The following is a 23019-nucleotide window of genomic DNA, read 5'->3' as shown; positions in this document are numbered from 1 at the left end:
AGATATCTAAGGGAAGAATTGGCATTATAAAATATTTTAAAAGGGCCTCTCTCCATTTCTCCCCTCTTCTCTTCACTTTTGGAGAGAAAGAAAATTAACATTTTTGTTTTCTCTCCTCTTTGTTCAAATTCTTTGCTCTTCTCTCCCCACTTAACAATCCAAACAAGAGAAATTCATTTATTTTCTCTTTTCTTCTCTCCATTTTTCTCAATCCAAACATAACGTAAAAGAGTGATGATTTTCATGCATGAAATTGTTAAGAATGATTTTTAATTAGTTTGAATATTATAGAATAAAATGCATAAATTGATGCATGGACATGTTAGAATGCTAATAAAAATGATTTTTAATGCATGAATATATATTAAAATTATTTGTAGTATGGGGGCAGTATAAAGATATTGTCTGTATAGTAGTCTTCCATGCTATCATTCAGGGGTGGAGCTAGTAAGGAGCTTGTGGGGGAAGTTGTCACCACAAAACTTTGTATTTTAACTAACCACATGCCTCATTTGCCCCCACTCCCTCGCCTCTGTCTATATTTGCCACCCCCTGGTCTCCCTTCAATTTTTGCACCCCCTTTAGTTTTTGACATGGCCTTTTGATTGAACATTTTTTTATTGACTAATCGAAAAAAACCTAAGTATCATTTTCTAACTATAGTTTGCCCCCCACTACAGTAGAACCTGCCTCTGGCCATGTTATCATCAACTAGAGTTGAATTTCGAGAGCAATGTAGTATTCTTGCATAATCATCTCTAATATATTTGGAGTCACTGATATGGATATTCTTAAACAAATCGGATATAAGAATCAGATACGGATATTAAAAAAGAGTAGGATTTGGATAAGGACATGAGCAGATTTACACTGCGGGGTGCTTGCCCCCACAAATTTTTGAAAATTTATAGATTAATGAGTTATTGGGACAGATATTAACCGCGGTAAAGAAGAAATCCATCATTATTGTCCCCCACAAATATTTTTTCACTCTTAGTTTCACTCTGACCAACTGAGCCAAACAGTCCGGTAGAAATCACAGGCCAAACAATCCCGCCATTTGAACAAAAGCAGATATTTTCAAAAGAGAGATTCTATTGGCACACCAACTTTTTCGGTTTAAAGAGTGATTGGTGTTGCATAAGTAAAAGTAGATGTGTTAGTAGAGCTCTCTTTGCAAAATCCAGAAACTGTTTTAGAAAGCTCCCGCAATTTTTTTGGAAAACGCGTTTTTACCGGTTCTCTCATACTCTCGCTCTCTCTCTCTCTGTCTCATCTGTTTTAGATCTCTGTTTCTCATTTTTTTAAAGATTCTCTTCTCGTTTTTACCGATTACAATGTTATATATGGATAGCTTGATTTCATCTTTGTCTCTCTCGTTTTCTACTTTGTATTTGATATTTTGATGATTCAATGATGGCTCGGAATATGGCGACGATCACTGCTTTAGAGAGGTCTCTTCAGAATTGCTCGCTCAATCGACCAAATAGCGTTAATGGTGTCGTTGAGCACTCAGAAACTTCTGATGCGGCTGAAAATCTGTTGAATGAAGAAACAACTTTAGATCTTAATTCGGAAATCGCTCTTCCCTACCAATGGGAACAGTGCCTCGATTTAAAGGTCACATCTCTTCAATAAATGCAAGAAAAAACTAGATCCTACAATCCTCTTTTTTGTTCCTTCCAGGGGTGTTTATAGTTTTGTACATTAGAGACCCTATTTTTCTATTTTGTTTCTCTCATAAATGCAGAAAACAGGGCTAAAAGGGAGCAAAGTGAAGAATTTTTTTTTTTCCTGACTTTACTTTTAATGGGTTTTTAAATTTTAAGATTTTTTTTCTTGGGTTTTTAATATTTTCTTTGTTTCTCGTAAGTCTGCTGAGTTATCTTGATAGGTATTTCTAAATTTAAGATTTTTTTACTGGGTTTCTTCCTAATATCTTCTCTGTTCTTATAATCTTTCTGGGTTACTTTAATGAGTATTTCTAAATTTAAGATCTTTTTACTGGTTTTTTTTCTTCTCTTAATGTCTTCTTTGTTCTTGTAATCTTTCTGGCTTTCTTTGATGGGTATTCTAAATTTAAGATATTTTTTTTCTGGGATCTTTCTATTCCTCGTTCTTATAATCCTTCTGTTAGTTTCCCCCCCTTAATATCTGTGATGTTTTTCTTGAAAGTCTTGATTTTTATTTCTTTTATGGGGTTCTATATCTGCAGACAGGAGAGATTTATTATGTAAACTGGAGGAGGAATGGAACGAAAGCCAAAGAAGATCCACGAAAAACAGCTAATTTTGATGGAGACTATTACTCCGAGGAAGATAGTTCATGTGAAAGTGAGAGTTCATCCTCTGGTTCATCTTCTCCTTCTTCATCATCAAAGAAAAATTTTCACTATGAAGGTGATCATGATCATGACCATGTTCTCGTTGTTGCTGGATGCAAGACTTGTTTGATGTATTTTATGATTCCAAAAGGGGTCGAAGAGTGCCCCAAATGTAGTGGACTTATTCTGCATTTGGATCGATCGGAAAACGAATTCCCATAAGATTCAATTTTCTTACTTTCTACATAATATTGTTTTTGATTGATCTTCAACGTGGATTGATGAAGTTAGAAAAATGGGTTTCAATCATTTCTTGTTTTTTTTTTTTTTTTTTTTTTATTTTTGTTATTTATTTTATTGGTTTTTGGTGTTTCTTTGGACGCCATTAGAGTTGCAGAGATAAGCTCTCAAGTTTCGAATCATCAGTGGAGAACAGAGAATAAAATGTCATAATGATAGCGACATGTGGCTTGGTTTGGTTCCATGTAAAGTCTCCATCTTTTTTTTGTTAATCTAATTAAATTGTTTTGTTTGTCATTTTCTTTTGTAACTCATGTTTTCGTCTTAAAAAATTTAAAATTTAAACTAATAATCGAAACTGTCGGCATTCTTAATTCTTTGTTTACTTTGTGCAACCTGTAATCTGTAAATCTCTCTCTGTCTATCTGGAATTCGAATCTTATAGGACGAACCCATCAGCTTTTGAGAGCTAGTCGCAGAACCCAACAACACTACTGCCTCAGTGATTCCTTCTTTGCCAGAAGGAATCTTAACAGACCCTAAACGATCAACAGGGGAGAGAGATCGTGACATGGTCAAAGATAAAGTTTTTGAATTTTGTGAGCCACGTGGACGGTAGAGATTGCATCACTAACATGGTCCCATCGTGTCCATTTAATTTTTAAAATCAAATATTTTTCATTCCTTTTTTATTTATTTATCGAGAGAGTAGAGAAAGCCTCCTGTTCTGTATTCTAGTTTTTATTTTTATTAAATATATAAATGGAGACAGAATAAATTGAGAAGTCAGGTGTATAGGATTCTATGGGATTTATGGACTCCTAATTTGTCCTATCTTCCTGTTTTAAAGGGGACGAAGATTCTCTTAATTGATTTGGAAGTCCAACTAACCTTAGAAAGTTAGCAAGGATTTTACCCTCATTATATGATCCCATTGTAAAAGATTGTTAGAGGCAAAATTCTTTGAACTAAAAAAAAAAAAAAATTCAAAAAATTTTTTTTTTTTTCGTTGAATTTTAATTTTAAGTTTGGGAGCTATGTACAAGTTTGGTAATTGTCCATTTTCAAAATTTTGTATCAAGATTAAACGATTTTTTTTTTAATTTTTTTATGAAATTTAGAGGACTGTGGTGTTGGATTGATGACGTGGTAATCAATTTGAACAACACGACTCTTACTAAGACTTAAAATCTAACTATCCTTGTAAGAAAAATGTTTCACATTGATTTATAGATTTTGTTAAGGCACATGTTAAAATGCATTAAATGCGTTTGGAAATAAGTTTCTCAAAGTAGTTTTGATAAGACTGGGTGTGCTCCCCAGGTCTTGTCTTCGAGTCCCCTTCCCACCTCCTTGTGTGGCACTTAAATGGGTTTGGGTTAGTCCCCTTAAATCTCGTATGGGGTTGGTCATGCGGGGCCCCCAAGGGAGATTAGTCCGTCACGCTTACGTGAGAGTGTTGATGGGATACTCCCTCGGTTACAAAAAAAAAAAAAAAAGTAGTTTTGATAGGAAAAAATAGTTTGGAGGGCATTTTAAGTAAGAAAATAAAGTTTGGAGGTGTATTTTTTTGCATCTTACATGTGCACTTAGGACACATGTTAGCAGCACCCTTGATTTATTTTCTATTAATTTTGGAGAGATTCTATTGCCACACCAACTAATCGCACCCAATTCATATGTAAATTACCAAAGAATTAGCACACCTCTTGGGTTGCCATTAGTAAAAATTTGGCTTGGCAATATAAGCTCTTTAATTTTTAACTAGAATGGTACATAATATATTTTCAATTGAATCCCTATAATTTATGATATATTATACAAAAGTCACATTCCACACAATCATTTTTCAATTTAGTTTCTCATATAAAAGTCTTCCCAAAAGTCAGACGAAGTATTTTATTATTATCTAAATACCTGACTTCTATAAAATATATTAAAACCTAAATGTATTATCATACATCAATCAAAATCCAAAAGGAAATAGATTTGGTAAAACATAGTTCTCACCAAAAGACAGATTCTTCTTAAAGAACATCTCTATGGGTCTCGCTCGTCCCTATCTCCATACATAGTTAACAAATAAAATATATATAAAACAAAATAAAAAGATATTTAGGGTTGGAGCGTGCAGAATGACCTCAACTTCTACTACTCATATCACACTTTCCTGAGGTGAAAGTGTGTAGGAATCAAAGGTGCTTTTTCACTTATATCTCGATGATATGCATCTATGGTTCTACAACCCTTCCCCACCATTCCCCACCAGGTAAAAAGCGATATGAAGTATGGTTTTGAGGTCACTTAGCATTATTCTTAGTGTTGTAGTATCCTTTTATCTTATGTCAAAGTTACTATTTTAGAAAAAAAAATCATTTATTATATGATAAATATCTTTTTTCATTAAAATATTTTTTCCTCCATTTTTTTTTTTTTCCTAAAACAAATACAAACTCATCTTGGTAAGTAACAAAACAATATTTTATTGATGAATGGTGTTATTAAAATGATAAATGGCATAAATATAAATAAGTGGAGTGTTATATAGTAATATTTTAAGCTTTTGAGAAAATACAAATATGAAGTAAAAAATGAGGAAAAATATGATGCAAAAGGATTTAAGACGGGGAATCATGATGCCCTTCGTTAGAGACCCATGATGCTTTTTATTAGTAATCTTAAAGATCAATTTCTTATGATTTTTATAATTGACATGAGAAGTAGTTATTATTGTGTAATTACTCTAACTCGATGACTACTCAATTCTCCAAGTTGACTTAGATAAGTTATGCATTCGTGATTTCTTTGGATGTGATTTTCATTGAACTCTTGACGATAGAGTTAGTAGTTTATTTGTAGCACCTTCTTATTGTGTTGTTACTTGGATAGTATTGTTTGAGATGTTTTTCTCTTCTCGAGCCAATTCTTGATGTGTTACTCATCATGTGAATAATTGATAATATTCCTAAGAGAGGATGAATGGTAGTGTGGAGACCAATCATCCATAAAAGGAAGTAGAATTTCAATATTTAAGAGAGATAAAAGAAGAAAGCTTAAAAATTGAATGGGACAGACCCCTAAATTGGAGAATGGGAGGGTTAGCTACTTCAATAGAGGCGAACCACCTATGATGAAGATGTCGAGCCTCTTATCATGGAGGGGGAGAGAGTTGGCTACGTCAAAGGGTTAGAGCCACCTATCTTGGAAAGAGGGAGGATCAGCTACTTCAAAGGGTCAAGCCTTTATCTTGGAGAAGCGAAGGGCCAACTACTTCAAAGAGGCTGAGCCTCTTATCTTGGAGAGGGAGAGGGTCGACTACTTCAAAGGAGCCAAGCCTCTAAGAAGGAGAAGAAAACATGAGCATAGCGCTGAACCTCCCATCTTTGGAAGGGAGAGGGGTCGGCTACTTACACTATGCTCTTTTTGATCGAGTTTGGATCAAATCGGTTCAAGTTGGATCTTGTTCGCATCTCGAAGTAATTATTTTCATATTTATGATTGTTTTGTTAATCCTTAGGAATGTTTTATATTTGATTAATGAATGAGTGAAAAAATTATCAAAAAATACTTTTCAGAAGTCGAAATAGTATTTAGAGTTATCTATTAAATCTCCTAAGATTTTTTCAAAGTAAGTTGGAAAGATTACATGGAATGACACTCTTTTGCAATATTCTAAGCTACTAGGGATTCAATTATAAATAATTTAAAATAAAATATTGTCCATCTATATGAGCATAAGATGAGAAAATAAGTTAGAAATATATATTCCAAGAAGTTGGAACTAAAAAGGATCCTCCACCCTTGTGGACATCCCAACCCTCCCTCTAAAAAGGATGGAAGTTCAAAGAGAAGACCAAAAATCTTTGTATTTCGATAACAAGAAGGTCCCTAAATTTGGAGAGATTCTTTGTAAAATGACCTATAAAAGAGGGATCTAGAAAGGAAAGCCCAAAGCCTATCATATAACGGAGAAAATCAAGTAATATCAGATATGAATAATAGTTGAATTACTCTTAAGAGTCCATTGATGTAAGTGTCTTTGCTGAACTATGTAAATCTTGCTCTTAATTTTTTCTTCTTTTTATGTGGTTTTTGTGATTTCTTTTTGAGATCTTGAGGAATATCAACCAATCTCAAGGTGGATTAGTAGTTTGTGCATCCATGCAAGTCATCTCAAATTTGATCAATCAACCCCTTTTAAACCAATTCCAATAGATTTGATCAATGTTTAGGTAATTAATTTTTTTTCTTATTATATTTTGGATTAGTAGATCCTACAAATCACATTTTATTTGAATCACAACTCTTAAAATTGATTGTGTTTATCCTCTATTGGTCTTTTTTACATACTTTGATTGCAAGGATTGGAGTAGTGCTCTCTCTTATTTCTTTGTGCTTGTTTGGCTATTAAGAGCAACTCCAACTTAAATAAGCATATTTATTAGGCATTTTATTATGGAGAGTCCTTTTACCTATTCAAGAGGTCTTCACTCCAATTAAATTAGAAAAAATCTAATCTCCACAAATTCAGCTACAATAATCTGTGTCACAATTGCCATAGTTTTTTACTACCAATAGGTAGAGGGAGAGAAATACACTCTCCTTTTACCACTTGTACTTACTTTTTTCCTATAAAATTTCGAGGTAGAGAACTATAACGCAAATGCATTAGAGATCTTTTGGAGGACTCTGACTCTATATAACGATAATTAGGAGAGAATACAGAGCAAAAACGTGAGTGTGTTGGAGTTGCTCCAAGGTTGGGTAATTAGTTCACCAAGAAACTATTCCCCTTCAAGCTTGATATAATTACTTGCTCTTTAAAGTTATGTGGAGATATTTGTTAAAGGCCACAGCTAATTCGATCACTCTATGAAGCTCTAGATCATGTAATGTATTGTTACATTTGGGATGAAACTCATCAACACAAACACCTCCATTCGAGATATATTTAAAACCAAGATACATCTAACATAAAAAAGATAAACGAATACCACTATTTTTATTAATAACATTATTACAAAGCTACAAATGAACAAATGCTCTATAATAACTTATTACAAGAGAGAAGGAAAAAACAAAAAACCAAACAATCTCAGAAAATACTAGGAAATCATATCATCACAGCAAAGAAGAGACTAGGGAAGGTCGTACAAAAATGGAGAAAAAAAACACTGTGATCGTAATTGACGTAATAAATCGGGTCGTAAAGCAACTCCTCTGTTAACCAACTACTGGTGGTTCTGTTGCTACTTGGGGTGCTTGGAATTCTGTTTTACTGTCTGATGCTACTTGGGGTGCTTGGAATTCTGTTTTACTGTCTGAGAGATGAACACAAGCTTTCTCATAATTAACGAAACCCATGAACCAAAATTCGTGTTCGTCGATCGTTGATAGCTGGATGTACCTCTCTGATTGATTTTCTTTCATGTTCACTGGGGTTATGGCACTCAACTTTCCCAAAGGCATCATCACCTGTTTAAAGAAAATTAATGTCATTTTCACATAATATTTCCCATATGTGTTGTATACATTTTAATTTTGAAGAGTTGTTAAACTGATGGACTTGATTTAGTTGTTATGGATCAGATTTGGGTTGGGTAAGTTTCTATCCAAGCCCATCTTTGAATATAATGGGCCCTAATACTTCTTTATCTAAACCTGGTCGCATATAAGCATAATGGGCTTGTCTATAAGAGCAATGCAGAAATAGTGCTCGTTTGGGAACACACATCCCAGACCGACCTTCATGGGTGGTAGGGCTGCCAATGAATCAGGTCAGATCCAAAACTCGATTCGATCTAATAAATCCGGATCCATATTAAGGATGTGGGAGGTTTGTATTCTCCAATACTTCCCCTTTTCAATATTTCCTTTATTGAAAAGAATTTTATTAATTTTATCTTTTAATGAAAAAGATACGAATATATTGATGTTTTAAACAAGAGTTGCGCTGAGGTGATACAAAAGTGACAAAAGCACGTGGTGTCATGCGCATTTCTGTAGATGTTTTTCAGCTAGATACGAGTGAAAATCATCTACGGCTATGTGCACGCCACTGCATCATTTTTATCACTTTTGTGTCATTCCGGCATTTTCCTTTTACATATACCCATGTTGGATTGGATTATGATTGATCTAAGATTAGACCAATTTCATATTGGACCGGGAATGGATCTTATAATAATAGATCCAATTGGGTCTGGGCCAAATAAATTTTTTTTATGGGATTGGTACCGATTTAGTACGAATCAGATCCGAATTCCAATCCATTTGATAGTAGTAGGAAAACATTTTATGTTACCTTATAATAACCCCAAGTCTCCTGACCAGACGGTGCAGTGAAGGACAGTGGACGATCACTGCAGAAAGCCACGTGAATGTTGGACAGATACAGAGTTCCAGCTACTGGTCCTGTCGACGTGGACATATAACAAGCGAACCTCCTCTTTAGTTTCTCGTTCGGGTCAGTTGTAAAAATCTGTTTGTAAAGAGATTCGAATCCACCACCTGTTATTGCCTTAGCTGTCAGGCCCATCTTCCCCCATGCAGCACCCGATACGGATGAACCCGTTTTAACTGAAAAAAAAAAAAACCCGAAACGTTACTAAAAGCAAAGGAAGGAAGGAAATTTAATGTGCAAGTAGAAGGAGAATTTGGTAAGTGACTTACGGTTTTGCCAGATATTTCGAGCAAGAGTATCAGCCTTGTTAGTCCAAGAATTGAACACGTGGATAACTGGTTCTATGGGATTGGTTCTTGACTTTTCGACTGGGGCGTACTGAAGGTATGGGTGGTCCTCAGCACGCCATAAGGCTGCCTTCTGGTTACTAGGGTGAGATGAAGGTGCAGAAGGTGGGCCCATGATGTGGGTCCCCCATTTCTCATCATCATGACCAGACGGTGGAGATGATGGTGATTGTGATGGTCTCTCTACATGATCGTATGGTGGAGATGGTGGTGATGGTTTCTCTACATCATGATTAGACGGTGGAGATGATGGTGATTGTGATGGTTTCTCTACATGATCATACGGTGGAGATGATGGTGATGGTTTCTCTACATCATGATTAGACGGTGGAGATGATGGTGATTGTGATGATTTCTCTACATGATCATAAGGTGGAGATGATGGTGATGGTGATGAAGAAGGTTGATTGGGTAGAGTTTCTTCAGTTATGCTGCTCGTGGTCATGGTTGAAGTCTTTGAAATTGAAGGTAAGATTGAGAGATGAGAAATTGAGTATTGTTGATGATTTTGTTGTATTTGGGATTATGGAGGGGGAACGCTTATTTATAGCCTTTAAACACGTGTGGGCTCTTTTCCTTAAGAATTAATGAACTTTGACAACCACGTCACGTATTGTAACGGATGTAAAGGGCGGTGGCTGGGCCGTGTCATTAACGTGTTACGCCTTTAAAGTCTAGAAGCTTCTTGCATAGGACTAAAACTAAAATCTTTCGTTATCTTATCTATTTCTTTGACACGTGTACTTCTTTGTTTTAAATTTTATTTATCATTCAAATAGAATTTTATTTATAAAAAAATTAGGAAAATTATCATGTAGACAAGATAACAATGGCTTTTAGACACGTTTGTATCTAAGTCACGATTGATTTTAAGAATTTAATTATTTATGAGTAATGACCTCCCCTCTCACAGACCCCCCTGACACGTATGTGCTATAATCATAATCAGTCGGCGGTGGCATGTGTCAGAGGGGGCATAAAAAAATCACGACTCTTCTTTTGTTAAGATAGAGTTGAGGCTCTCTATTAAACAAATGATTGAGATGTCGGGGATTCTTAAGAAAAATATATATTTTGATTAAAAAAAAAACTCAAGTAAATTTTATTGGATCATAGTCATACTTATCATTATAGCTTAAGATATTTTGTGATGACATGTTATTGTCCAAGGAATATATATATATATTGATTAACATATTTGATATATTATCCTTCTTCTGCCACTATGATTTACTCCGCTCAGGGTGTCAACAAGTTTGTTCCAGTGTGATTTTTATAAGAAATATGACTGTTAATTTTTCTTGATTATGGTCTTTATAGGTTGTAATTCTCATATTAATGGAATCAATTGTAAAGGTAAAATCTTAGATGTTACCAATTCTTCGAGATTTACCATTTACAATCAATCTTTTATTATTTTTGATGCACACAAATGATCAAAATCACACAAAAAAAATTTTTAAAAAAAAAAGAAAAAAGAAAAAGAAGACAAAACAAAAGAATTGTTCTTAGGGTTCGTCCTAAATTAGATTACATGTCCAAATTCTGAAGATTCATTCCACTCGAAGTCATATAAGATCTACCAAACATAGCCTCTTCTTCATTTTTTTTTCTTCTCTCTTTACATGATAGTCCCCTTTTTAAATAGAAAAATAAAACATTAAACTAGAAAAGAATGAATCAATCTCTTCCTTTAAATCAAGGGATTCTCAATCAATTAATATAAAAAAATAGAGAGTCCCTAATTAACAAGGAGATTACTCGAGATACGCAATGAATTTGTTATACAACCAATCATTGTGATTTGCTTTGTTCATGTCAGGTGTCGAATACCAATTTTTTACCCACACACTAATTTTGGAGTTATCCAAAAAATTCTTTTTAAATAACTCCAGTTGTTGGTTTTGGTTTTCAGAATACTTGACTCTAATCAATTTTAAAAAAAAAATTCAAAACTATCCTATTAGTTTTGATTTCCATTCTAATCCAATTAAATAAAATGACACCCCTTCATTAGAAATAGTGTGAAGCAAATATTACGGACCTCAAGACCCACTATTCCAATTAATGTAAGAGATCACATGAGAGCATCAGATACAACCATGCTTTGCCAATTGATTAGGGTCTTGTTAACGTGTGCCCTTAGGGCACATGTTTCGATGCATTAAATATACCTTGAAAATAAGTGAGGGTATATCTGAAAAAAATAAAATAAATCTTTTGAGGGCATTTTTGGAGAAGAAATTTAATTTCCAAGTTGTTTTTAATGCAACCAAGCATGTGCCCTTAGGGCACATGTCAGCAAAACCATTATACATTATATATGGTTTGTTGAAAACCCAAATATACCAACTGTTGGATCGTCCAATATCCGAATTTTAAAAAAGTAAAATTACTTAATAGACCTCATGATGAAAAAAAAAAAACAGCAAACTCAAATGGTAGAGATGGATGCTTCAAATAATTGAGATCAATCCTTCAAATCATCGAACTCACAATTTGAACCATTGATTCATGTTCAAATGTGAGATTAATGATTTACAATTATTGATTTCAATGATTGTAAAAAGTCAATTTGAATGATTGAAAGAAAGTTTGATCCTAATGACTTGAATTATTGATCTTAACAATTCAACCTCACCAATTAAAATGAGAGTAGGGGGCATTGAAAAAGAAAACAAAAAACACTAAATGGTATATCAAGTTATTAAAGAAAAATTAGGGGGTGGTTAGAAAGAAATCATTCCGTCACGATTCATTAAATAAGTTAATTAAGAACGATAAACTCTCACCAAAAATCAGTCCAAGGTGTATAGGACTCTATGGGATTTATGGACTCCAGATATGTTAAAGGAGATGAAGATTATTTTAATTGATTTGGAGTCCGACTAACCTTACTAAGTTGGTAAGGATTTCACCCTTAGTAAGGGATCGTTCGATTGACTTTGTGGCATTCAAAAAATTCAAAAAAAAAAAATTTATTTTTTGGTTGAATTTTAATGGGAGTTATGTGGAAGTTTGGTAACTGTCCATTTTCAAAACCTTGGATCGAGATTAAACGAATTTTTTATTTTTTATTTTTTTAAATTTAAGTTTTTCTACGAAATTTAGGGGACTGTGGTGTTGGATTGCTCATGTGATAATCAATTTGAGCAATGCGACTCTTAGTAAAACTTAAAATCTTATTATGTTAGTAAGGAAAGTGTTTCACATTGATTTATGGATTTTGTTAACGTGCCCTAAGCATGGTTTTAAAACTTGGTTTAGTGTATTGTCTCGTCCAGGCCCAATATCGAGTCGTTTTGGATGAGTTTTCGGATATGTTTGAAACGTCTCATGAGACCAAAAAAAAAAAAATTAAACATGAGCCCTAAATCGCTGTCAAAAAAATGACTTTGTGAGTTTGTCTCATTCAACTCTGATATCGACTTAACTTGGGTGATACATCTCGGTCTCGAACGAGTTTAAAAACCATGACCCTAAGGCATGTGTTAAAATGCATTAAATACACTAGAAATCGGCTTCTAAAAGTAGTTTTATAGGAAAAAATAGTATGCAGAGCATTTTAGGTAAGAAAATAAAGTTGGAGGTGTATTTATTGCATCTTACGTGTGCACTTAGGACACATGTTAGCAGCACCCTTGATTTAAGATCAGGTTTGACCGATCAGTTACTCAGTCACCAAGAACAATTCTCCATCAAGCTTGATATAATTACTTGCTCTTTAAAGGTATGTGGAGTTATTTGTTAAAGGCCACAACTAATTCGATCACTCTATGAAGCTCTAGATCATGTAATGTATTGTTACATTTGGGGGATGAAACTCAACACAAACACCTCCATTCGAGATTTATTTAAAACCAAGATACATCTAACATATATAAAAAAAAAAAACGAATATCCACCATTTATTATTAATAACATTATTACAAAGCTACAAATGAACAAATGGTCCATAATAACTTATTACAAGAAAAAAAAAATCAAACAATTTCTGAAAAGACTAGGAAATCATAATCGACGTAATAAATCGTGATCGTAAAGCTACTCCTCTGTTAACCAACTACTGGTGGTTCTGTTGCTATTTGGTGTGTTTCGAATTCTGTTTTACTGTCTGAGAGATGACCACAAGCTTTCTCGTAATTAACGAAACCCATGAACCAAAATTCGTGTTCGTCGATCGTTGATAGCTGGATGTACCTCTCTGATTGATTTTCTTTCATGCTCACTGGGGTTATGGCACTCAACTTCCCCAAAGGTATCATCACCTATTCAAAGAAAATTTATGTCATTTTCACATAATATTTCCCAAATGTGTTGTATACATTTTAATTTTCAAGAGTTGTTAAACTGATGGATTTGATTTAGTTGTTATGGACCGACCAGATTTGGGTTGGGTAAGTATCTATCCAAGCCCATCTTTCAATATAATGGGCCCTAATACTTCTTTATCTAAACCTGGTCACAAAAAGCATAATGGGCTTTTGTGTATAAATGCAATGCAGAAATAGGGCTCGTTTGGGAACACATCCCAGACCTTTATGATAGTAGGGCTGCCCATGAATCAGGTCAGATCCAAACCTCGATTCGATCCAATAACCCCGGATCCGGATTAAGGATGTGAGTTCCGATAAGGACCCAATCACATAACAAATCGGATTGGTACCGATTTAGTACGAATCAGATCCGAATCCAATCCATTTGATAGTATTAGGAAAACATTTTATGTTACCTTATAATAACCCCAAGTCTCCTGACCAGACGGTGCAGTGAAGGACAGTGGACGATCACTGCAGAAAGCCACGTGAATGTTGGACAGATACAGAGTTCCAGCTACTGGTCCTGTCGACGTGGACAGATAACAAGCGAACCTCCTCTTTAGTTTCTCGTTCGGGTCGGTTGTAAAAATCTGTTTGTAAAGAGATTCGAATCCACCACCTGTTATTGCCTTAGCTGTCAGGCCCATCTTCCCCCATGCAGCACCCGATACGGATGAACCCGTTTTAACTGAAAAAAAACCCCGAAACGTTACTAAAAGCAAAGGAAGGAAATTTAATGTGCAAGTAGAAGAAGAATTTGGTAAGTGACTTACGGTTTTGCCAGATATTTCGAGCAAGAGTATCAGCCTTGTTAGTCCAAGAATTGAACACGTGGATAACTGGTTCTATGGGATTGGTTCTTGGCTTTTCGACTGGGGCGTACTGAAGGTAAGGATGGTCCTCAGCACGCCATAAGGCTGCCTTCTGGTTACTAGGGTGAGATGAGGGTGCTGAAGGTGGGCCCATGATGTGGGTCCCCCATTTCTCATCATCATGACCAGACGGTGGAGATGATGGTGATGGTTTCTCTACATGATCATAAGGTGGAGATGATGGTGATAGTTTCTCTACATGATCATACGGTGGAGATGATGGTGATGGTGATGAAGAAGGTTGATTGGGTAGAGTTTCTTCAGTTATGCTGCTCGTGGTCATGGTTGAAGTCTTTGAAATTGAAGGTAAGATTGAGATTGAGAGATCAGAAATAGAGGATTGTTGATGATTTTGTTGTATTTGGGATTATGGAGGGGGAACGCTTATTTATAGCCTTTACACACGTGTGGGCTCTTTTCCTTAAGAATTAACGTTTGACCGATAATTGAAGGCCAAGAAGATGACCTTTGACAACCACGTCGCGTACTGGAACGGATGTAAAGCGCGGTGGCTGGGCCGTGTCATTAACTTGTTAAGTCTCTAGAGTCTAGAAGCTTCTTTTGTAAGACTAAAACTGTTTATCAAAAAAAAAAAAGACTAAAACTAAAATATTTCGTTATCTTATTTATTTCTTTGACACGTGTATTTCATTTATTTATTTATTTATCATTCAAATAGAATTTTATTTATAACAAAATTATCACGTAGACAAGATAACAATGGCTTTTTGATATGGTAGCGTAGTATTTAAGTCACGATTGATTTTTAAGAATTTAATTGATTATTTCTCATTTGTGACTTTTGACTTTCCGTTTTTAATAAACTCTTTTATGAATGAGTTGTGTAGGGATGACAAGAACTCATGGTGTCTTGCACATTGCCGTAGATGCTTTCTTTGAGATACGAGAAAAAGCATCTCCGATTATATATGTGCCACCACATCATTTTTGTCACCTTTGTGTCTTTGCTTGTGTCATTTCAGCATTTTCCTTTATGAATAATGACCACCCCTCTCACACTCATCCCTGACATCGCATACGCTAGAATCATAAATTCTTTTTCCTTGTGATATATAATTATACATATTTATGGGGATGTACAATTGTGTATCCTAAGGGGACAAATCTATGGTTCTAGCCTATACCACATCAATGGGTGGAGGCATGTGTTTGAGGAGTTTCAGAAAATCACGACTCTTCTTTTGTTAAGATCTTAATGTAAAATGATTCGTATATGACAAAAAAAAAAAAAAAAACCAAAATACTAGAGTTAACTTGAGTCGAGCTCTCCATCATAAAAATGGATGAGATATTGGGGATTCCCAAGAAAAATATATATTAATTTTTTTTTTTTTTTTTTAATATCTATAAGGTTATGTATTCTTTCAACAAGCACTTAAAGTAAATTTTATTAGATGAATACTGGATCACGGTCATACTTATAATTTTAGGTTAAGATATTTTGAGGTGATATGTGATTGTCCCGAGGATTTTTTTTTTAATCTCTATGATTAACATATTTGATATCTCATCCTTCTTTTGCAACTATAATTCACTCCAATTAGGAGTATCAACTGGTTTGTTCCAGTGTGATTTTTATAGGAAATATGTCTGTTAATTTCTTTTGGTTATGGTCTTTATTGGTTGCGGTTCTCGTATCAATGAAATCAATTGTAGAGGTAAAATCTTAGATGCCACTGATTCTTCGAGATTTACTTTTGATGATCAATCTTTTATTATTCTTGATGCACACATATGATCAAAATCACACAAAAAATAATCAAAGAAAAGAAAAAAAAAAGATAAAACAAAAGATTTGTTCTTAGGGTTCTTTCAAAATTGTCCTATTGGTTCTGATTTCCATTCTAAACCAATTAAATAAAATGATACTCCAAAATTAGAAATAGTGTGAAGCAAGTATTGTGGATCTCAAGGCCCACCATTCCAATAAATGTACTGAGAGATCATATGAGAGCATCTAATCCAACCATGCTTTGCCAATTAATTAAGGTTTTGAGGGCATTTTTGGATATGAAATTTAATTTTTCAAGTTGTATTTAATGCAACTAAGCATGTGCCCTATGTCAGCGATACCATTATACATTATATATAGTGAGTTAAAAACCCAAATATACCAACTGTTGGATCCGGTTCAATATCCAAATTAAAAAAATGTAAAATTACTTAATAGACCTCGTGATGGAAAACAAATAAATAAAAACAGCAAAACTCAAATGGTCTGATGCTTCAAATAATTGTGATAAATCATTCAAATCATCGAACTTGACAATTTGAACCATTGATTTGAATGATTCATGTTCAAATGTTGAGATTAATGATTTACAATTATTGATCTCGATGATTGTAAAAAGTCAATTTGAATGATTGAAAGAAAGTTTGATCCTAACAACTTGAATTATTAATCTTAAAAATTTGAATCATCAATCTTACCAATTAAAATCAGGGTAGGAGGTATTGAGAAAGAAAAAAAAAAAAACACTAAATGGTATATCAAGTTATTAAAGAAAAATTAGTGGGTGATTAGAAAGAAATCACTTCATCACGATCCATTAATTAAGTTAATTAATAATGATAAAGTCTCACAAAAAATAGTCAATTCTAAAATTTCTAACCCTAATTTACTAATTGATGAATCGTGGATCGTTAATTTTCACTGTTAGTTTGTAATCACTTTTCAATAGAAATGAGTTGATTTTCTGTGATGATGATCTTTTAGCCATATAAGACAAATCTTTGTATTCAATTTTGTCTATCGAACACTGTCTACAATTTAAAGTAAAGAAGGATGAGTTTTTTTGCTTCTCCCTAAAAAAGAATTCACTCAACTTATCGAACTAACTTCTCATTGATGTATTATTTCATTGAAATCCAACCTAAATTACAATGTAATTTTCTTATTCGTGAATGGGCTTCTTCAATTCTTTTAATTTTATGCTCCACTCCGTATAAAGATCTACCTGACTTCGATTTGCATATATAGGATAAATAATCCCAATACCACTTCTTTTTGTTACCACCTCTCTATATCTCTCTCTTCATATCATTTCATGTCTTCCACCAACCATTTGAGATTTTATCATATGGTATAAATATAGGAAGCATTTATGATACAAGTGGTAATCATACATATATTACCAATTGGGTATTGTCTGAACGGAGCCTGGATACTTCATTTTATTGGTCCAACCAAGCCAACCATAAATTATTCTAATTGAGAATATTAATATCGATCCCCCCAAAAATGGATCTAAATTATTGATGATTCAATCAACTTTTTTGGACAAAACAAAGGATATCTCGATCGATAAATAACCATTGCGGTAACTGTCAAAATCATAGTTAGTTAAGTAATTTTCTTTTTCTTTCAAAATACAGCTGTTTTCTTAAACACCCAGGAATCTATTCTTGGTGAGCTGCTACTGGCACTCCAATTTTTACTTATTACACCCCAATTAAAAAAATAAAGAAAATAATTAAAAGTTGGGTGCCAATAGAAAATCTCTCTCGTGCTGGATGTTAGTTTTTTTTTATGAGCCTAATCACAATCGTAATTTAAGAGATTGGGGTGTAATAATTTAAGAAATAATTTAAGTGGGGTGCCAATAATAGCTCTCATTTACGATTGACCAACCAAAGAGGGGAGTGGTTGTTCCGTAGTTGTGACCAAGAAGAAATTGGAGACTCAATCCAAAAACCTCTCTCTCTCCCTAACCCTAAATTCTGAAACCCCATTCTGTCATCGAAGAGAATGAGTTACCAAAACGTTCCTCAGGATCCCTACCATCCACAAAGTAATCTTTACTTTCTCCCTTTATTAGAAACCCTAGATTAATGGGTTCTATTTGTTTCTGTATTTTTCTTTGTTTCACTTTGATAATTTATGGATTAAAATTGAAATTGAAATTTGGGTATTTTTTGATTAATATTTAATTTTGGTCTCAATTTTATTTTTAGGGTATCCATCTTCTCATCCTCCACCAGGATACCAACCTTCAGCACCACCACCTCCACCTTATGAAGGATACCCTCCACCACCACCACCACCACATGGGTATCCTCCACCTCCACCTCATGAGCATCATCATCGGCATCATCATAGGCATCATGGGCACTCTCCATACCCTCCTCCTGGGTATCAAGGGTACTTCAATGATGGATACCCTCCACCACCGCCACCACCACCACCACCACCACCTCAGCAATACTACCACTACCATGAAGAGTCTGGTTGTTCTTCATTTATGAAAGGGTGGTATGTGATTTCAGTGAGACCATTTGATTTATTTTTTTACTTTTCTTTTAGTATTTGATATTGTGATGTTTGCAAATTTCTGTGCTTATAGTTTTCATTTTTATGATGTGAGACTCTATATATAGGTAGTGGGTTTTATCATTGTGAGATTGGTGTTTGGTTATTTAGATTTTTTATTTTCTCTTTGGTGCTATATTTATTTGAACCTTAAATCAATTTAAACCCAATATGGTTGCAGATGTTTTAAATTTCTATTTCTATGTGATTTTTTTCTTCAGAAAATGGTTATAATACTACAATTGAATTTACAAAAAAAAAAAAAAAAAAATCAGGAGTCCTGTTTAAATTCAATATATGTTGAAAATACTTTCTTATTATCTTAAAATATTTGCAATGTATAAGAAAGATAGGGTCCTGTACTGGAACCTACTGTAAATATATATATTTTATTTTATTTTGGGGTATCTTTAATGAAAAAAATCTGGAAAATTAAACCTGTGTTCATTTTTATTCTTTCAGTAAATGAGAGTAGTTCTAACTTCTAATCAATCTACTATGGGTTAGGCTTTTTTGTTTAGAAGTTTTGGTATGGTTCTTACTATGTGTAAAAGTTTGTTTCTAATGCATCTATTTATATTTAAACCAAATGGTTCCCTCAAATGGCTTACTATATTCTTTCACAATTCCAAGCTCATTGGATCTTCCCTAGCTCGGTTTGGGACCTCTTTCAAAGTTGGCGTTTTGATGTCTCTTCCCTTGGAGAGAAGTTTTTTTGGTCTTTCACCCCTTTTGCAGTGAGTTGGGGGATTTGGTAGGAGAGCAATATGAGAATCTTTGAGGAAAGGAGTCTTCTCTCTAAGAAGAGTTCCTAAATATTGTCGGTTTACTTTTTCTTTGGTGTAAGCCATTTGAGGAATTTAAAGGCGTATTTTTTGAGGACTTTCTCTTTTGATGGGATCTTGTGTATAATAATTGGACTTCTTAATTTCTTCCGTTGTATCTCGGTTGGTCATCTCAACCTCCTTCTCTCTAATAAATTATACTTTATCAAAAAAATTGCTATCAACAGATTTCAGTTTGTGAGATAGTTTTCCAAGTTTGTCACCAAAAATTGTTCCTTTTGTCCTGCCCCTTTTGCTTGTTACCATCTTTTTAGTGAGTGATCCATCTTTTTCTTGATTGCTGGAACCTTATCAATTAAGCTTATTATGGCACATGCAATGTGCAAGAGGTTATAAATGCTTCTTTTTATTATTGTTTTCTCATCTTTATTGGCAATGGTAAAAGGTTAATCTTTTGGTTCTTTGGGATATCTTTGGTGTGATACAATCTGAAAATTTTAGTCCATATTCAGTCAAATCTTCGTGTAGTTTGAGTTTCACTGATAGATACACTACAAGTTACGGTTCTGTTGGGTTTTCATGATTTGGCAATATTTGCTATAGAAACCATACGAATTTGCATCTATCACTTGTTTTGAAAATCAAACAAATGGTTAACTATCATTGTTTAGTATCAAGTGGACTCTGTTTATTAGGGTAAGTTTCTTTAGGAGCTGAAAGTCCTTAGTTTTTCTTTTCTGATTTTCCTTTGTTAGTTATTATCAATGTAGAAAGATCTTTTCTCGATCTTGGAAACCTTGTGCTTAAGCTTGTTCCTTGCTCAAGAGCCTATGTTGTTCAAATGGTTATTGTTTCTTCTTAATATCTTTTCCTTTCGATTGGCATAGCGATGTCTATTAGCTCAAAACATATCTGTGTATTCAAATTAAAATAGGAGGTTATGCTCTTAGGTCGTCATCATTGAGATTTCTTGCTGGCTTAGGTAGAATGGATAAGAAGATTCAGTCCATAAGTTTGACTTCTAATTGTATTTATCATTAAATGAGGATGCCGTTTTACAAAAAGTAGGGATGTGAAATAAATACGAAAAGCCACGTGTCATAGTGCCAAGAGGGTTCCTTCAAAATTTCAAAGTCGGACTGCCCGCTTCAAAGTCTGACTCCGTGTTGGGTGGTTTTTAAATTGGTTTGAAAAGCTTTTGGGTTTTACCATCTTTAGAACTCTCCCATAGAGGTGGTTAATGATATAGGATAAGGAGAACAATGGAATTACAGCTAGTCATGATGATTCAAATTTCAATTTCAATACATGCAGTTATATATACAGGAGGGAATATGAGATTACTATGATCGAGTTTCAGTTGTCGAATTCAAGAGGCAAGTGAGACCTTTCAAATTCACATCCACTTTCATTAAAGTTGGGAATAGTTTGGATGTCTTCAGTCTGGGTATTAGCAGTCGAATGTGTTAGATTAATGAGTTATTAGCTTAGATTCCATTTTTTTTTGGGTTGGTAAGTATTAGCTTAGATTCTATTAAAAATTCGTGCAGAGTTTGTTCTAAAAGCTTTGAAGTGAGGGTGATTTTTTTTTTTTTTTTGGCTTATCGTGGGTTTCCTCACCCTTCGAGTGAGACTTAATCCCATGGTCACACGCATCGCTCCCTCGGAAAGTCCTACGTGCAACTGGTTGAGTCAACTGGACCCTGGAAGGTGGCCCCCAGGAATTCATTGCTTCATGGGGTTTCGAAGACTTGACCTACCCTTCTTGAGGAGCTTATCAAGGCTCGGCTTGCGACTATGCCAACCCCTTGAAGTGATGGTGATACTAATGAATGATTTGTTTCTTTTACCTTTGCAGTTTGACTGCACTTTGTTGCTGTTGTGTGTTGGAGGAGTGCTGCTTTTAGGCTGTTTTGAGGCATTTAATCAAGTAAATATGGGATCTGATATTTGGCGCGAACAATGCTTCTATCTGTTGTGTTAAAGTTGTTCTACGAACAAACTGATCTTTGGTGTACCTATCCATGTGATCTATTCTGAACCTTTATATCACTGTATGAAATTTGTAATTATAATTATGTCATTCTTAGATGACAAATTTAATCCATGGGTATATCCTCTTAGTGTCCGAATGTTTTTTTTCTTTTCAGTGTAGTTGAAACTTTATGATGTTCTAATAAGCTGTTTAGAACAACATTGACCATGTAAAAGTGCAATTAAGCTGTATGTAGCTTATAATGAGCCATCATTGTTTAATGCCTAAAACATTGGCTTGCATCTTCTATGTGCAAAATATAAGACTGTATTTTGGAGCCTCACACAGCAGTGGGGGTGTTGGTTCTCGAAGAATTTGGTGAGACTCTAGGGTGGTGGTGTTTTGAATAGGGCTTAAAATGGGACGGATTTTATCTGAATTTCGAGTGATCCAAATATGAATTTAGCAGGTTTGGTCCTTAAAGTATATCCGAATTAAAATATGGTTCGGACATGGGTTGATGTCCCTTGAATAAGTCGGATCCGGTTCGGAAATGCATCCATTCTTATATCTGTCAAGATCCAAATGATATATTACTTGTAAGTTGTATTTTTATATTTTTTACAAGTTATCTTTTATCAAATAACAATAATTGAGCATAATGGTCGAGGCCTCTCTTCAGGTCAAGTCACCATTTGGCTGTATTTTAACAATTTTATTTGAAATAACATTGAACGATTTTGACATTATCCGATCTAATCCCGTTTAAGCCCTAATTTTGAATTCAAAGTCTGATGGAAATAGCGATATTTGGTCCCAAGTACTAGAAACTTTACTAGCTTGAGTTGAAAGATTGACAATAAAAAAAATCAATCTAAAATTATGAATGGAAATGATGTAAAGTATGGGACAAGTTACATATTTTAATCTCGAATAAAGTCATTGTAGTTATCGGTGCGATTTATATGGATCCATTGATAGGAAATTGCTAATTTATTTATGAGTATTTTCTTATAAGCAGCCGCATTTTGGTGAAGATTTGACCTCAGGAAATTATCCCAAAAGAAAACAATCTAAATAGAAAATTATTCAAATAATCAAAATCCTTGCTTTTCATTTTCAAGCTCTTCAATCTTCAATCTTGTAGAAAATTATAGGTATTTCACTTCCCCAAAAAATGTATCTTTTTCTTGAGGTTTCAAGGTTGAAGAATATGGTCTTAATGTCGAAGATGATTGTAACAAATATTACACTAGAGATTGAAGACGACAGGTTTTGAAAAATAAAATAAAGAATTTTTTAAAGTTAGTGGTTGAAGATAAGGGCATTTAGATGATTTTTTTCATTGGCCTCAGAGAAAATCTATGCCACTGATTATGTCAACAGTTTGAATATTCACCAAAGGTGGAAGGTGGTATGTCTAAA

The 23019-nt window shown here is 34.1% G+C and overlaps 4 protein-coding genes across 11 annotated transcripts; 2 read left to right on the top strand and 2 right to left on the bottom strand.

Moving 5' to 3' along the window:
- Window positions 1–1393: 1393 nt before the first annotated feature.
- LOC147405356 (protein CURLY FLAG LEAF 1-like) lies at window positions 1394–2646 on the top strand. The gene is made up of 2 exons (XM_086432689.1): window positions 1394–1620; window positions 2216–2646. Exons 1-2 carry the CDS (start codon window positions 1414–1416, stop codon window positions 2543–2545), a joined length of 537 nt encoding a protein of 178 aa, XP_086288815.1. The 5' UTR covers window positions 1394–1413; the 3' UTR covers window positions 2546–2646.
- A 4886-nt stretch (window positions 2647–7532) lies between these two features.
- On the bottom strand, window positions 7533–14816 carry LOC147405354 (GEM-like protein 5). Of its 8 annotated transcripts, none has more exons than XM_086433109.1 (5): window positions 14721–14816; window positions 14643–14687; window positions 9236–9697; window positions 8868–9142; window positions 7533–8038 (listed from the first exon to the last, which is right to left on the bottom strand). In XM_086433109.1, exons 1-5 carry the CDS (start codon window positions 14785–14787, stop codon window positions 7787–7789), a joined length of 1101 nt encoding a protein of 366 aa, XP_086289235.1. In that variant the 5' UTR covers window positions 14788–14816; the 3' UTR covers window positions 7533–7786. The 8 variants fall into 8 exon arrangements, with proteins under 8 accessions (XP_086289235.1, XP_086289239.1, XP_086289237.1 ...); XM_086433113.1 differs by having other exon boundaries at window positions 9236–9610; XM_086433111.1 differs by having other exon boundaries at window positions 9236–9483; window positions 9529–9697; window positions 14643–14787.
- Window positions 14037–14637, bottom strand: LOC147405355 (GRAM domain family protein; the record flags this gene model as incomplete). The annotated part of the gene is made up of 2 exons (XM_086432909.1): window positions 14037–14320; window positions 14406–14637. Coding segments are annotated over 2 exons (516 nt in total), but the record flags the coding sequence as incomplete, so codon positions are not given.
- Window positions 14817–18147: 3331 nt separating the features above from the next.
- LOC147405353 (uncharacterized) lies at window positions 18148–21884 on the top strand. Its single transcript, XM_086433107.1, has 3 exons — window positions 18148–18316; window positions 18480–18777; window positions 21478–21884. The coding sequence occupies exons 1-3, from the start codon at window positions 18274–18276 to the stop codon at window positions 21524–21526; spliced, it is 390 nt and encodes a 129-aa protein (XP_086289233.1). The 5' UTR covers window positions 18148–18273; the 3' UTR covers window positions 21527–21884.
- The last annotated feature ends 1135 nt before the right edge of the window (window positions 21885–23019 follow it).

This window comes from Akebia trifoliata, chromosome 3 (assembly GCF_017979445.1).
Source record: "Akebia trifoliata isolate Shusen 1 chromosome 3, ASM1797944v1, whole genome shotgun sequence".
In the NCBI taxonomy this organism is placed as follows: domain Eukaryota; kingdom Viridiplantae; phylum Streptophyta; class Magnoliopsida; order Ranunculales; family Lardizabalaceae; genus Akebia; species Akebia trifoliata.
Note: the sequence above shows the minus strand (reverse complement) of the source record. Positions and strands in the feature narration are given on the sequence as shown.